This window comes from Myxocyprinus asiaticus, chromosome 1 (assembly GCF_019703515.2).
Source record: "Myxocyprinus asiaticus isolate MX2 ecotype Aquarium Trade chromosome 1, UBuf_Myxa_2, whole genome shotgun sequence".
In the NCBI taxonomy this organism is placed as follows: Eukaryota; Metazoa; Chordata; class Actinopteri; order Cypriniformes; family Catostomidae; genus Myxocyprinus; species Myxocyprinus asiaticus.
The window spans coordinates 3,570,671-3,586,711 of record NC_059344.1 but is presented as its reverse complement, the minus strand read 5'-3'; the positions used below and the strand labels follow the sequence as shown (position 1 = coordinate 3,586,711).

General features: G+C 38.3%; 1 protein-coding gene across 1 annotated transcript; it reads right to left on the bottom strand.

Annotated features, from left to right (window-relative positions):
• Positions 1-12,043: 12,043 nt before the first annotated feature.
• LOC127443496 (uncharacterized) lies at positions 12,044-15,757 on the bottom strand. Its single transcript, XM_051702209.1, has 3 exons — positions 15,258-15,757; positions 15,045-15,146; positions 12,044-14,179 (listed from the first exon to the last, which is right to left on the bottom strand). The coding sequence occupies exons 1-3, from the start codon at positions 15,618-15,620 to the stop codon at positions 12,044-12,046; spliced, it is 2,601 nt and encodes an 866-aa protein (XP_051558169.1). The 5' UTR covers positions 15,621-15,757.
• Positions 15,758-16,041: the final 284 nt, after the last annotated feature.

Sequence of the window (16,041 nt, the reverse complement as noted above, 5' to 3'; positions counted from 1 at the left end):
GGTGGACCATCATATCCATGCTTTTCACAGCGCAACCTAGCTGATGAAATTTACCAGCATGGTCTTTGATTAATCTGTTTAGTTAAAGCCTTGTGAGGACACCAGCACAACAACATCCCTTGCTGGAGGACTACCCAGCAAACAAGTTATACTTTGTCCACAATTCACCTTGTGAAATTCAAGGAGCCTACTTACTGTAAGGGACTCGACATGGAGGCGAAGGTAGAATCCATATGCAAGAACTTTATTACAATCAGCAAACAAATCCAAGACACATGGCAGAGACATAATCGTTGAAGCAGGCAAAGTAGTCGTTACACAGGTAATCAGTCCAACCAGGCAAACAGAGAAAAACGGTAATCCAGAAAGCAGGCACAATGGTCATAACAAGTAGGCAATAAACAGGCAAGGAGAATAACGCTTGGTAAGACAGTGAAACTGGCATTACGTCACAAAGTCACAATGGAGAAGCATGGCTATTTATATAGTACAAACAGGAAGTCGCCATAGAAGAATCAGTATAGTGTCAGTATTTGGGTGAGGGCTCCCTCTTGTGGTTGGCTGAAGGGAAACCAGCCTCATTCATTACACTTACCACATTCAACCTCTGATACTTCATGTGCTGTTGTGCAAATGTTTGTTTTCCCTTCTATATTGTCTTCTAAAGCAGACATGTTGACAAGTCCCTGAGGTCCAAGTCAAGTCTCAAGTCTTTCAAGGCCAAGTCTATGTCAAGTCTCAAGTCTTTGGTCACAAGTCCAAGTCAAGTCTTAATTGTTTTTTTTTTTTTGTTTGTTTGTTTGTTTGTTTTTTGTCAATAGACTAGTTCTTTATCTGCATCTGGTTAGTTTAATAAACCCTGTATAAGGCTAATTCAATTTTCAAATATTAAAACTGACTACTTTAACTGCCTTGTTTATTTATGTATGTCTAATAAAGTACAAAAGGTTTTACTTTAATCATGGATTTTATTTATATTCAGGAAACAGTCAATAAACTATCCATTTTTTTCTTCATAAAAAGAGAACAGATATACACAGAAGGAAAACTAGCTTTGTCTATACATTTTTAGGGCTTTAAAGCCCTTTATTCTATTTTGCATTTGCCCTTATGAAAATGTACCATAGTTTTTATAGTTTAAACTGTGGTATTTATTTGTAACATGACCATGGTTACCTCAGATTAAATTAAGCATGGATCGTCATCATGGTCAAATGCAACATGATTTTTATAAAACAAACTTTGCCGTTTTTAAAAAAAGAAAAACAGTATCCTACAACATTTAAAACTATAAATACAAAATTTAAATAAAAACATTTATAAACTTATAAAGTTGTAACAAAAATTAATGATATTCCCTTACTTCTCTTGTGTAGCCTATTATAAATTTAACAGAGCTATAGTAGTAATATAATATTTATTATGAATATATTTCAGCCTAAAATACTACAGTGAATACAGTTACTGTTACTACAGTAAATTCATGATAAAGGTGGTGATGTGTGAAAAGTGTGCTGATTTATGTCTGCGCATGTCGCTGTGTTTTGTCATTGTCAATGCTGTTTTGTCAGGCGGTTTAATGTTTGTTCACCGAGAGGTTTGCACCAGAGAATTCTGTGCCGAATTCAAATGTTTTCGTGACTCGTGCCGTGTAATATGAGCTATGAGGTTGAGCTGCTCTGCGCTCGGGCTGCTTTGTCCATTATTCCGGGCAGCGAATAGCGCTGTTTCATTCCACTTTTGATGCGTATGACATTTGATATCGCTTAACAGATAACGACAGTGCATAAACGGAGAGAGAGAGAGAGAGGGAGAGTTGGCCAACTCTGTAGTCACACCGGCGGGGAAAACAGTTGCAAAATTACTTGTGTTTTTAACGAGTCTATGATTAGAAGTCCAAGTCAAGTCTCAAATTGTTTACGAGTCCGAGTCGAGTCGCAAGTAATTTTTTTTTGTCACAGACTCGAGTTTCCATCTCTGCAAATTACATTGTACTTTTTTTGCACGTCGTGATGATGTTTTTTTCTGACGTACTTAGAATGACAGATGGCATTTTTCACATTATAAATATGTTTTTATCACATCAGCATATCTCCTTGCAAAATTTTAGGAACGTACTTACCACGTGTAGTCAAGTGGAGAAATTTAATGTCATTTAACACTGATAATAAATTGGACGTGGCCCCTTTAAGAGCTTTGCAACGCTCACTGTGTTACACTAGTGATGGGAAGATTGGATCATTTTACTGACTTGAATCTTTGAGTCTCATTCAGCAAAATTAATGAATCTTTTTCAAGTCATTTAGTTCATTTCGTTCATTTGAACAGAATTAAATTAAAATGTTACATTTTCAATAGTCTAATCCCCCCAACACATCTACTTATGCAAACTTTGATTATAGTCCCACTAAGAAAAAATATATAATGCAGTCAAGGACAAATTATGAGAAACAAATGATTAGTTCACCTCTGGATTGAATCTTCTTGTCCAAGTCGTTTGTTCTTTTGTCACGTGACAGCCGTATGTGCATAGCATATACGGCTGTCCCGTGACAAATGAACAAATTACTCGGACCAGAAGACACGAGAGGTAAACTAAAAATTTCTGTTCCCTGTGTGTGCAATGCGTAGCGTATACGGCTGTCACGTGACAAAAGAACGAATGACTTGGACCAGAAGTGTCACATATTCCCTGTTTTTTTTTTTTGTATTGACTTATGTTGAAATTCTGGTTTAGATCCCTGTTCCTGTTTCTTGTTAGTTTTGTAGTCCTTTGTAGTTTCTTTTCATGATTGGTTTTCCCCGATTGTTTCCCCAGGTGTTCCTCGTTCCCTTGTTTTCCCTTGTGTATTTAAGCCCTAGGTCCCTGTTTTTTTTTTTTTTTGTTGTTTTTTTTTTTTTGTCAGTCTTCATATGTATTATGCTGTGCTTTGTTTCCTGTGTTTTGTTTCATTATGTTCCGAGTTACCTGGTTTACCTTTATTTTATTAAAAAGGCTGCATTTAGATCCTCATTCCTCTGCCGTCTCGTCACAAGAAGACTCGAGAGGTGAACTAATAATTTCTGTTTCCTGTGTGTGCAATGCATAGCGCATTGTAAATTCAACTACTCGTTCTTCTGAGTCACATAAAAGATTTGTTCAAAATGAACGAATCGTTCATGAACGACCCATCACTGTTACACACATGTGTGCTGGTTAGAATGTGAGAACATGGCTGCATCCAAAATCAGGAAAATGCTGCCTCTGGAGGCTGTATACAGAGGTAGGTTGAAAAAAAGGTGCCTTTCAAACTGTTCTGAGACCAATTTCCATTCATTCAAAAATGCTATCGGTTAAGCCACTAACTGATAAGCAGCAAGTCAGCAGCCTAGTTTTCGATGCAGCCCCTATGTTGGGCAAGAAAGCTCTCGCTTTTTTTCATTGGTTGATAATTCTTTAAGTATAAAATTTTACTCTAAATGCTGATTATTTGCATTAAATATGCTCAGAAGGGTTGCATGTATAAAATTTAGTGTTTGTTATGGATAATTTTTGAAGAATGCATATGGATTGCATTTGTGGCATTTGACTTTTGGTGCACACATGTGGGAACTGGGTATGTAAATTTAGTATTAAAGTCTTTCTAGCAAGTCAGTCTGTCAGCCATCTTTGGAACGCTCTCAGGAGGCTATTTCCAGTCATGCCAGAGCAGCTCTTATCTACTTGAATGGAGAGACCAAAATCTCACACTGTTTGTGAAGATTACCATCAAAGAAAATTTTTCAAATCGGCAATAAAATCTGACAATACTGGAATCATAAATTGTGATTCTTTACCTCATATTACACTTTTTTTTTTTTTTTTTTTTTTTTTTAAAAGCAATTTTCCCAGCTTGTATAGCTCATGCGCATTAGCTATACGAGTTGATTGACAGGTGATGTTTAGCATTCCAATTTCTCCCATTCATTTTAATAGAAGTGGCCCATCTCTGTTAAATAATCTCTGGTATTAATCATATCTTATTTAAAGGTGCATTCAGTAGTTTGGAGCCAATTTAAAAAGTTTTACACATTAACGAAGGAATTATGTTTAAGTTTGATCCGAATGGGGTACACTCACATGAGATGAAGACTGTACTCAAAATATCTTTCTATAGAAAGTGTTTTATTGTACATGGTGCGGGTCACCCCCTTCAATGTGTTTCACCAAGTTGAAATCACATGACACGTGGTGTTTCACTAAATGTTGAAGAAGAGAATCCTCATGCTCATTGGCTGCCACCTGTGTAGATACTCTTGGTTATGCTTGGAACATTTTTGTTTGGTGACGAGCGAAACAAATCAGAATGAGCTTTATTGCCAAGTATGCTTACACAAGGAATTTGTCAAGGTGACAACACAATGGAACATATTTATTGTGCTTTAGCAGTGAAGACAATGGGAGATCCAGTAGCTGTACTGCAGTAGATACGAAAACGGTCTGAAGCAAGAAGACAAAGACCTGCAAAGGCAAACTAGAGCAAACATCGGTAACGGTAAGGCATCTACATCTTCATTTTTTCAGTGCAAAGTAGCTTGGCACAGCGATTGTTGTGGATTTTGTGTAAACCATGATGTTGGTTGCTTGAAAATAAAACAAGTTCTTCAAATACAGTATTCATGGACATGCTAAATTTGATCATCAAAAACAATTCTAATCTTTCCTTTACCTTGACATTCTGTATCGCTAAACATTTGAGGTTTATTTTACGCTAAGCAGTTTTCTAATAAAGGTAATAACTGTCATTAGAAGTAACGTGAAACATAGACAGTCTCAAAATTATTGATATGAAGGACAATAATAATCTGTCCTTAACTGTAGAAGTCTTTTTGCTTGAATTTTGACATTTTGTTTTTAGGAAATGTGTGTGTTAAATAACTTTAGAAGTTACCTCAAACTCTGACATTTTCCAGATGCAATTTATATTAAAAAGCTGACGGGGCAGCAGAGACAATCATGCTGATCCACGTCGAAAGATGGCAGCACAGCATCTAACACCATTGTTGTATCTGTATTAAAGTACACAAAGAAGAGCAATGCTAATGCTAGCTAGAGAACTATTGAATGCCACTTTAATGATTCATAGGCCAGAGTGTATTCCAAATAAGTGTAATGTGTGTTATGTGAAAATATGAGAATTCCATTTTAAACTGTTGTCTTTAATGTCTGGTTAAAAATAAGCAAGATACTGTGAGTGATAAGCATGCGTTAAATTCATACAATAATGTGTTTAACCCTCTGGGGTCTAAGGGTGTTTTGGGCCCTGGAGAAGTTTTGACATGCCTTGACATTTGTGCTTATTTCAGTTGCTTAAATACATATTAATGGCTAAAGTCTGATAACACTGTATTCAGCACCAACTGGGCTACAATAATATGAGAGCAACATGTATGTACATGTTTGTCTTTTTAGAGAAAATAACATTTATGCATGGTTTTTAAAAAACAAAAAAGTCACTGAAATAAGGCCATATAACACATACTAAACATTTGTTCACAAGACTTGAGAACTGGATCATGTAGCCTAGAGTTTTTGCTACAAAATGATGTGAAAACCATCCTGATCACTCATCCAAATGAAACAGTATAGTTATTTAACTTTTGTAAGACACTTTTAGTGTTAGAAAAGCCATATCTGAGGAGGTGTGAATGATCGTGAATATTAATGTAATTCACACCTGACGAGACAAAGACCCTGGGCCTATGAGGAATGTGACTGAGAGAATGAATGTGAGGAGATGTAATGATTGAATGTATTGTTTGTAGCTTAGTCACAAAATCAAGTTAAAAGAAGTAATCTGACTATACATTTTCTTTACATAAAGACTTAAAAACGTTAGACCTACACTACCGTTTAAGAGTTTTAGATTGGTAAGATTTTAATGTTTTTAAAAGAAGACTCTTCTGCTCACCAAGGCTGCATTTATTTGATCCTAAATACAGCAAAAACAGTGATATTGTGAAATATTTTTACAATTTAAAAGAACTGTTTTCTATTTGAATATATTGTCAAATGCAATTTATTCCTGGGATCAAAGCTGAATTTTCAGCATCATTACTGCAGTCTTGAGTGTCACATGATCCTTCAGAAATCATTCTAATATGCTGATTTACTGCTCAAGAAACATTATCAATATTGAAAACAGTTGTGTACAACTTTTGTTCAGGATTCTTTGATGAACGGATTTACACATGAAACACATAGAGCAGTGGTACAAAAGAGACATTCAGGGCAAAAGTGCAAACAGGGACAGTGCAAGATGAAAGAAAAATAAAGTGTCCATTGCACATAGGGAGAGACTAGAGTATTACCAAAGGTGGATGCTTTGTATGAACCCACTCATCCACCTATACGTAGCCTACTCGCTCACATAGTATTGCAAATAAGCATTGTAAACTTTACAATGAGAGTGATGCAGCCACATTCCAAAAAAAAAAAAAAAAAGAGTTGAAAACTATTACATATATATTCCAAAGTATAATACCAGTAGCCTATATGCATAAATGACGGAAAATTAATGGGTATAGACGCGTGCTGTATATGTTTGTCAGTGGTCCATTACCGGAGATGGCACACCGCAAACACTTACTCATTCGCGCTCTTCATCGACCAGGCATATTTACACCTGAACAGATATTTGCGAGCACAAGGTTTGTTGATGATAATACTAGTTAAAATATGATCGAAACATTCATATTACTTTTATATCATATCATATTTATATCATACAGCATACAATTTAAATACCTGCTTTAGCCGAAACATCATTTATTGTAACTAAAACCTGCCTATTAGGACATATTTCAAATTTCAATACTCTGAATACTGGCTGGCAAGTCTGGAAATAGTCCAGCTAGTAAAATATGTACATGTATATATAAAATAGCATGTCAACCAATGTAAGTTAAAAGCATAAAATGATGTGTGATTTGGGCAAGAGCTTGAATGTGTGACGAGACAGGAGAGGAATGAGGATCTAAATGCAGCCTTTTTCATAAAATAAAGGTAAACCAGGTAACTCAGAACATAATGAAACAAATCACAGGGAACAAAAGGACAGCATAATACAGATGAAGACTAACAAAGAAAGCAGGGGAAAACAAGGGCTTAAATACACAAGGGAAAACAAGGGAACGAGGAACACCTGGGGAAACAATCAGGGGAAAACCAATCATGAAAAGAAACTACAAAAGGACTACAAAACTTACAGGAACAGGGAATATGTGACAGAGCCCCCCTTTTAAGGAGCAGATTCCAGATGCTTCAAAAAACAAAACAAAAACAAATTGTCCATGGGGTGTGGGGGAAAACAGGTAGTTCAAGGGGGCACAAGGGGCAAGGGGAGCGGAGGAACAAGGCAAAGTCACCAAGGCGGAGCTGGAAGGACGGAGAGCCAGGGCGACGCTGCAGGCTTGGAGGACCAAGTAGACCAGAGCAGATCAGGCAGACGGCCAGGAGACCAGAGCAGATCAGGCGGATGGCCAGGAGACCAGAGCAGATCAGGCGGACGGCCAGGAGACCAGAGCAGATCAGGCGGACGGCCAGGAGACCAGAGCAGATCAGGCGGACGGCCAGGAGACCAGAGCAGATCAGGCGGACGGCCAGGCGACCAAGGAGATGACCTCAAGTTGGGGACTGGTTCAGGAATCCTGGGAAGCGGCCGCAGGGCCGAGACAGGTTCAGGAGGCCTGGGAGGCGGCCACAGGGCTGAGACAGGGTCAGGCGGCAGAGCCGCTGTAGGAGGAGTCTCTGGGGGAGTGGGCGGAGCTGCAGGAGGAATAGTCTCTGGGGGCAGAGCCGCAGGGGAAATAGTCTCTGGGGGCAGAGCCATGGAAGACGGAGCCATGGGAGGCTCGAGACAAAGAGTCTTGGATGAATGGGAAATTACCTCCATGGTCGTGAACATGGGAAGAGACTCGGGAATGACTCTGTGGTCGTGGGCATGGGCAAAGACTCGGAAATGATCTCTGTGGTCGTGAACATGGGCAGAGACTCAGGAACGACCTCCATAGTCGTGGGCATGGGCAGAGACTCGGAAACAACCTCCGTGGTCGTGAACATGGGATGAGACTTGGGAACAACCTCTGTGGTCGTGTACATGGGAGGAGACTCGGGAACGACCTCCGTGGTCATGGGCATGGGAGGAGACTCGGGAACGACCTCCATGGTCATGGGTATGGGAGGAGACTTGGGAACGACCTCCGTGGTCATGTACATGGGAAGAGACTTGGGAACAGAAACTTTTCTTCTCTTCCTCCTCCGGATGGCCGAAGTTGGAAATGCTGGCTCTGGGAGGGACGAGGCTGGCGAAGCTGGCTCTGGGAGGGACGAGGCTGGCGAGGCTGGCTCTGGGAGGGACGAGGCTGGCAATGTTGGCCGTGGCAGGCGTGGGCATTTGCTCATTGACCGTGGCAGGCGTGGGTGCAGACAAATTTTGAGGTAGGGTCTTCATGGACCTACGCACCGACATCAGTGGCAGATCATACAACTTGGAGACAGGGGCCGTGGAAGGCTTCACAACAGGGGCCGTGGATGCAGGTTTTGGCCCGGGATTCCCGCCATAATCCACTGTTTAAGGGGAGCCGCTAAGTTCCAGAGCCTTCTCCACATAATCATCGAGCATCCAGTGAGGATCAGCCGGAGGCATGAGTTCCCTCAGTGCACTATTCAGACCGACCCGGAAGAAAACCACCAGCGAGCGGTCTGGATAGTGCACTACATTTGCCAGCTCTAGAAACTCACGGGCGTGATCCTCAACCGGACGGTCCCCTTGCTGAAGGAGCAGAATCCTGACAGCCACTAGATCCATTTCTGGGTCAGTCTTTCTGTGACGAGACAGGAGAGGAATGAGGATCTAAATGCAGCATTTTTCATAAAATAAAGGTAAACCAGGAAACTCACAACATAATGAAACAAAACACAGGGAACAAAGCACAGCATAATACAGATGAAGACTGACAAAGAAACCAGGGGAAAACAAGGGCTTAAATACACAAGGGAAAACAAAGGAACGAGGAACACCTGGGGAAACAATCAGGGGAAAACCAATCATGAAAAGAAACTACAAAGGACTACAAAACTAACAGGAAACAGGAATAGGGAACTAAACCAGAATTTCAACATAAAAGTCAAGACAAAAAAGAGGGAATATGTGACAATGCATGAAATGCTGTGAATTATTTAAGTATATGTTTTGGCATGTGGGTAGGCTCATGCCCTGTTTATGTTTTCATTTAACATTAGCCTCTACCGTATTTCATTATACTGTATTTCTTTCTATTGAGTTTCATTGTGCTGAAATTTACTGAATAACTTTTGCTCTCATTTGGGACTAGGGTTGCCACCCATCCCGTAAAATACGGGATCATCCCGTATTTAAAGATAAAATGATGCATCCCGAATCAATAAGTGATGCAATTTGTCCCGTGAAAATCCAGATCGCTAATTTAACATTGATAGAAGTTGGAAAATTTGCCTACGGTGGGTAAGGGACTGTCTGGAAAGTCCACACATTGTGCTCAAACGTGCTAATACTGTGGTGGGTATGGTAAGGGACCATCTGAAAAGTCAACAAATGGTGCTAAAACTGTGGATTTTTTTTTCTACATAAATGCTCAATAAGATCAAACAATGTATTAATACCATCACTAATTACGTTTCCATCCAAGGCGTTTTTGCGAAAAAAGTTTTAGGCCATGAAAATAAAGCTGATGGAAACGCAAATTATCGCTAAAATTTCACAAGGGTCGACATAATATTTTTCCGTTTAACTCTAGCGCATAAACTCTGTGTCGATACTTCAAATGTCATGAAAATCTGGTTTGGAAACACTTTTTGTCGAGAAAATTGGCATTAATGCAAAAATGTAGTGTCACATGACAGAATTTGCCCCAATCGTTAGCCTGTGTTAATCATGATGACAGTATACATCCTTGAAAGCCAATTTATTGTACGTGATTATGGATTGATCTTAATGTCATATAGATCCGATGCTGCAAACATGACACTTCCAGGAGTGCCAACACAAATATCTCGTATCATGCACATGGACAAGTGCACGGAGAACAAATTAATGGCCACTGTTTGTGGTTAATAAATAAACGGATGTGATTAAATTAAAGTTGCTTTTCCACACCATTCAAAATAATAGACGGCATTCATGGAATTAGACCAAAATACAAAATAACATATCATTTCTGTGCACAAAGATGTTTTAAATTAAAAATAAATACACAATACTAGGAGAAACGCTTCAGTGTGCTTTTTTGAAACACTATCAGCCCAATTCTATTAAATTATAGCTTACTTTTGGAAAAATGTCAGCACATTTCCCCGTATTAAATTAAACAAATTACCAAGCGAAAAAAGCATTAAATAAAAAAGAAAAATAATAATTACCAAATGAATAGACCTACTGTATATACTTGCCTTTACACAATCTTAAATTAGCCTTACCCTGTTCTGTAGAAGAAAAAAGTCGGCTGAATGACATTCTCAGAATGTTCTACCCTTTTTTTCAAGACTATAAACTATCAGAACTATTTGTCCAATGCTGAGTTCACTTTCAGAAAACGAGCTTTTGAACATTTTAAAACGTTTAAATATTTTAAATCTAACCCTCATTACCTTGGATCGCATTTGCTGAGCTTCTTCAGAAAATGTGAATTGCATTATGACATTAAATTAATTTTAGATGACAGTCAAGTTCAGTTGGTCATTAAAAGTTGCTGGACAAATATGCGGGACATAATGCAGTTGTGATGGCAATGCTTTAGATTAGATGATTGTTCAAATTAGCCTATTGAATATCAGGAATGTATAATAAATACTGATGTTACACTGCATCAGTTTTTCTTTAATAGATTTGCACACAGCATATACACATCGATGGATGGTCCTTATACTAAGACCGAAAGTTCCCCCACTACTTGGTGCAGGTTGCTAGCTTGAGAAGGGCTATGACGATTCACTTTCAGGTTGGAACCGGTGGCAACCTGCGATAGGCGCAACATCAGGACCAATATTACAGTCCTGTCAGAAGGGCAACTGCTCCCTTTTGATTGCAATTCCTCCTCTTCTGATTGCTTTTATTTGTGAAATTAAAATGGCAGTAAAGCTGTCTAATTTCAATGAATTATCTCAATACTCTCCCCATTTTACCAAAACTTCAGAGCACTGCAAAAACTCAAAATCTTACCAAGTATATTTGTCTTATTTCTAGTCAAAATATCTCATTACACTTAATATAAGACACAATCGCCTAACAAGTAACATTTCAGTGAGATATAGGGACTTGTTTTAAGACAATGCATCTTGAATATCTTGTTAAGTGAGAGAGTCTTGAAAACATCTTATTTTGAGTTGTATGTCAGCTGAAACAAGCTTTTTTGACATTCCATGAGGTTTTTTTAGCTGCTGTGTTATTTGTAAAAGATGAATCATCTTGTTTCAAGAATTAGACTTACTTGATTTAAGAAAATAAATCTGCTTTATTGGAAACCCTCAAGTTCAACAGATTTTGCCCAAAACTCATACATCATATTGTGACTTTCTGGAGTCTCTGCTGCTTGCCTGTCAATCTCACAGTGTTCACAAGACTCTATGGATTCCCAGAACGTTGAACTATTCCTTTAACCAAAATAGAATTCCAACAAAATTGAATAAAATATCAAAAATACAATGATGCACATAGAGGCAAAAGCAAAAACATCCAAAAGGCCAACAAAGTTTTCAATGTTGTTACATAAAAAACAATCTCCACATTTGAAAGGCTAAATAAACTGTATATATGACTTAAACAGTAAAATGTCATTGCTTAAATTATATTTAACAGCCACTCTATTTGAGCATTATTCAAAAGTATTCACTGAATACCATAATGGCCTTAATACACTGGAACCCCATGAACACATACATTAATAAATCAGTTCCTTATTAAAGTATCTCATACACACTGGCCTTATCTAAATGATTCAGTGGTGAGAGGAGAAAAAATAAAAGTACTATGAAATGCTCCCTAGAAAATCAAAGGGAGTGATGTTCATTGATGTCTGTGAGATCATACTTCATTGGAATGTACTTGCCATTATTGAAGGTCAAATAGTAGTATGGTGTATAATCAACAAGTTTTTCAGCATCCACAAAAATATTGGCTTGAGCTAGGTAGGGAACTTCTACCTCATAAGCTAAATAATGATCATTCCACTCGGTTATAGAGAGAGGTTGGCATTCAAAACAATACACTGACGAATTTACTATGTAGATGTTTTTCACAAGTCCAAACTCTGGAGTACTATTGATGACATTAGAAATAACCAAAGTTTTCTCACATGTATACTTATTTCCATGTTGCATAATCCACTTTACAGAAACTACATGTTGAACTTGCTCTATTCCTAAGAAGTCTTTCATCTTTCCTTCTACATAGTGAACATTTTTAACCTCAGAGACTGGGCCCATTTCAACTTCACTTGAAAAAATTGGATGTTTCTCATGCACATTCTGACTACATTCATATAGTTGATTGTGCTTCACAAGAGATTTACAAATATTCTTAAAACTACTTTTCAAAGCCCACTGCTTGAAAAAGCAATGCTTTGACTCAAAGCGCATACACATATGCCTCACCATAGGACCAAGTGCCTTAATCTGAGAAGGAAGATGCAGAAGGTAATGCTGTTTAGGTATGATATTTGTATCTGGAAACAGTTGTTTGAAATCTTTCAAATGTTGCTCTATTAAAAGCTTCAGCCTTGAAAGAGTTGGGAGAGCAATAATAGGTGAAAACAGAATTTTGACTATCTCTAACAACTTAAGCAGCATTTGTGTGTAATCATTTTCTTCAATTGTGTCAATGAGAAATGGCAGGATCTTTAACAAAACCAGCATCTGCCCAGCTGACTGTTTCAGTTTATTGTCATTTGATGACAGTGTATTGACAGATATGGGGCAAGGCTTATCCCTCGCATCCACAGGAGAATAAGGGAAACCAATAATTGCACAGTTGAATGTGTCTAGCTCCATATGCCCTGAAAGCACAAGATACTTTAAAACACATTTGATTTCATATGGGGCAACACCTTCAAGAATAACATGCATGATGTCTTGTGGGGTTTGATTGATTACATCAAATTGAGGAAATTCTGTTAATTTGCTTCTCCTGTTAATACCATATGTCGTTTTTAGATTTTCTTTCAGAAAGTCAGTGCTTGCCTTTTCAATGTCACTACATTGCCTGATATGACTTGCCATGGTCCTTTTAACAAACAAATCTTCATTAAATTGTTCCTGCATGTCTTCAAAGTTGCATTCGCAGTGTCTGCATTTACTGTAGGCAAACCCTACTCCTTCCTTAAATCCAGCCACTTCATGCTGAGCTAGAGTGTCTCCACACACAGACATAAGCGCCCCACAAATTGTCTTCTCACCATTTGCAGTGACAACTTTAACACCATCATACAGCTCAATTAAGTCACGGTTAATCCTCTCAAATATCTTATCAATACCACAATCGGAAAGATCTTTTGATTTTACCATGGCAAGCAGACGAATGGCAGCAAGTCTAGATCTGTATTTAGGTTTGATGTTACCCAAGGTGTAATAAATCAATAACAACTTATTTTTGTTTGCCCGAGATCCAAGAGGATTGCATAATTCAATTTCGTCTGTATATAAAATTAACTGCAATGCTGTGGGAACTTTCAAAAACAGTGGGTGCGATTTAAAAATGTCTCCATCAACTAAATCATGAAAAAATCCATTTTTGCATGGCTGTGGCCCCTCTTCAATCACTGCAAGAATTCTTGGATGGAATAACAGCTGCTCCAAACTTTTCACCAATGGTATATAATAAAAGTAATGGTTTTTAATGGTAAGGACTCTGGAGTCTCCACTTTTCACATAACATACTGTATTTTTTGATATAATAAGCTCTGGTTCAATTGGTTGTAACAGTTCTTTGATTGTCTTATCCTGCAAATGAGTTGTAGCAATTTGACTGAAAGGGTCAGTAAACTGGTCAAATATTCCCATTGCATCACTCTTCAGCTGATCCAGATCCCCAGAATATGTCTCAATCATGTTACTCATTTGATGTTTTAGGTGCTGCAGTAATGCCGCCTGGTATTGCTGGACTCCACTGACCATCTGGTTAACAGCTCTCTGGAGAAGGGGGAAAACAACAAATATACAAATAAACAAACAAATGACAAACTAATGAGAGGAATATGAACAAGGCTATGCGACAGTTGGAATTGAGGTTGAATGGAATGTTAGTATATAATGCTATATGTCTGCTGATTCCTTAGGTGGTTTAAGTATTTGGTCTTCTCCACCAAATTCAAAATCTAGCCTAGTTTAATTTCTTTGGTCTTCACTGTTGTGAAACATCAGTAAAGACCAAAGAAATAAAAATGTATAGACTTCTAATTCTGTGCTTAAACTGACTACATCAACCATCCTAGGAATCAGCAAAACTATCATCTAATCATTCTATTCTAACATTCCATTCAGCTCAATTCCAACTGTTACAACATACTCACATATGCAGGCCTCATTATGCTCATTTCCACCTCTATATTTTTATTCTGGGACTCAACTATAGTAGTTTTGGATGATTGACAATTCCAAAAAAATCCTTATTTATCTTATGCTGGCCCTTTATGCAGCCCCTCAGTTCATCCTCTGTCTGAAACAAGTCGTTTTAGACAGAGCATTCTGGGAGTCTACTATGGTTACTACAGTTACTGTTCCTGCATGTGATGTAATAAGGGGAGCCAAATGTAAATGTCATGTTTGCATACACATTTACTGAAAGATGGAGCAGGAGAGAAAGAGAGGACTTTTTTTCTCATATTTTGAGGGTCTCTAGACACACCAGGGACACACAGTTCTGTTGAAGACGGGAAAAAGTGGATTTTGCATAGTATGACCCCTTTAAGTCATTTTTTACATTATAAGCTTATTGCTATTAAGCTTGCTACTAACAATGAAATACCATTCATTGGAAAACAATGGGATAAATTACCTGTGTCATTCGATGGGTTTCTCTGGCTTGAAGAAGAAATGCAGTTGCATGTTTGAAAAGGTCAACGTTCACACGACCCTCTCCACCTTCTTGAAATCCACTCTGAAACAGATTAACATCTCTATTAAAAAAAGGGAAAATGTTGGCATTGGTAGCTAGCACCACCAGACAATCTGATACTAGTCTACCTGAATACCATAAATAATGACGTACCGTTTGAGTGACGATGCTTGAACCCACTTCAGCCTCTGAAGAATGTTGCTGCATTGCACAGACCTCAGCCACAAGGCTCACATTAGTTTGGTTGTTTGTGGCTGTCCTCTCACGTGTTCCTGGTGAGCCATGGCGAGTAGATCCTTCCTCCTCGGCACCTTCCACTTGGAGAAGATGATGCGCGTGCGTTCGCTTTACGTGATAGTAATAGGAGTTATACACCCTATACTCACTTAGACAGCCATCAATGCCACACACCACGCGAAAGTCAGGGCTGCGACTGTGCAAAGAGTTAATGTGACTCAATAGTTTTTTCAGAGTCAATGCCACAAAAATGTAGCATATGAAACAACGCCAAATCATCTTAGAAGAGCAAAGTTCAAAACGTTTAGACCGAGTGCAGCACGTTACATCCAGCTAGGGAGAAAATTATAACCTTTAAATGTGGGGGTAATTGGTGTAAGTTCTTATTTAGCTAGCTTGTATTTACAGAATAATTCATCTGCAATGCGCAACTATGTAGTTGAACTAAACACAATTGTTATATATATATATATATATATATATATATATATATATATATATATATATATATATATATATAATAATTCCTCATAAATTTGCCCATATATTTGGGACAGATGTGTGAAATAGCCTGATAACAGTCAAATCACCCGAAGAAGTAAGCCATCCCGCGTCTGGTGGGATTTGCACATGCGCAGTACTGATCACAGACTAGGAACGTGAGCCGAAGAAACCGCGCAGGAAAGCTACCTTTACCGAG

What these genes read in the sequence shown, in the direction of transcription:
- LOC127443496 (XM_051702209.1), bottom strand. Translation starts at nt 15,620, where the DNA reads ATGATTTGGCGTTGTTTCATATGCTACATTTTTGTGGCATTGACTCTG. An exon ending in CAAGCATCGTCACTCAAACG is followed by an intron (nt 15,147 to 15,257) that starts GTACGTCATTAT and finishes AATCTGTTTCAG; the next exon opens with AGTGGATTTCAAGAAGGTGG. An exon ending in AAACCCATCGAATGACACAG is followed by an intron (nt 14,180 to 15,044) that starts GTAATTTATCCC and finishes CCCCTTCTCCAG; the next exon opens with AGAGCTGTTAACCAGATGGT.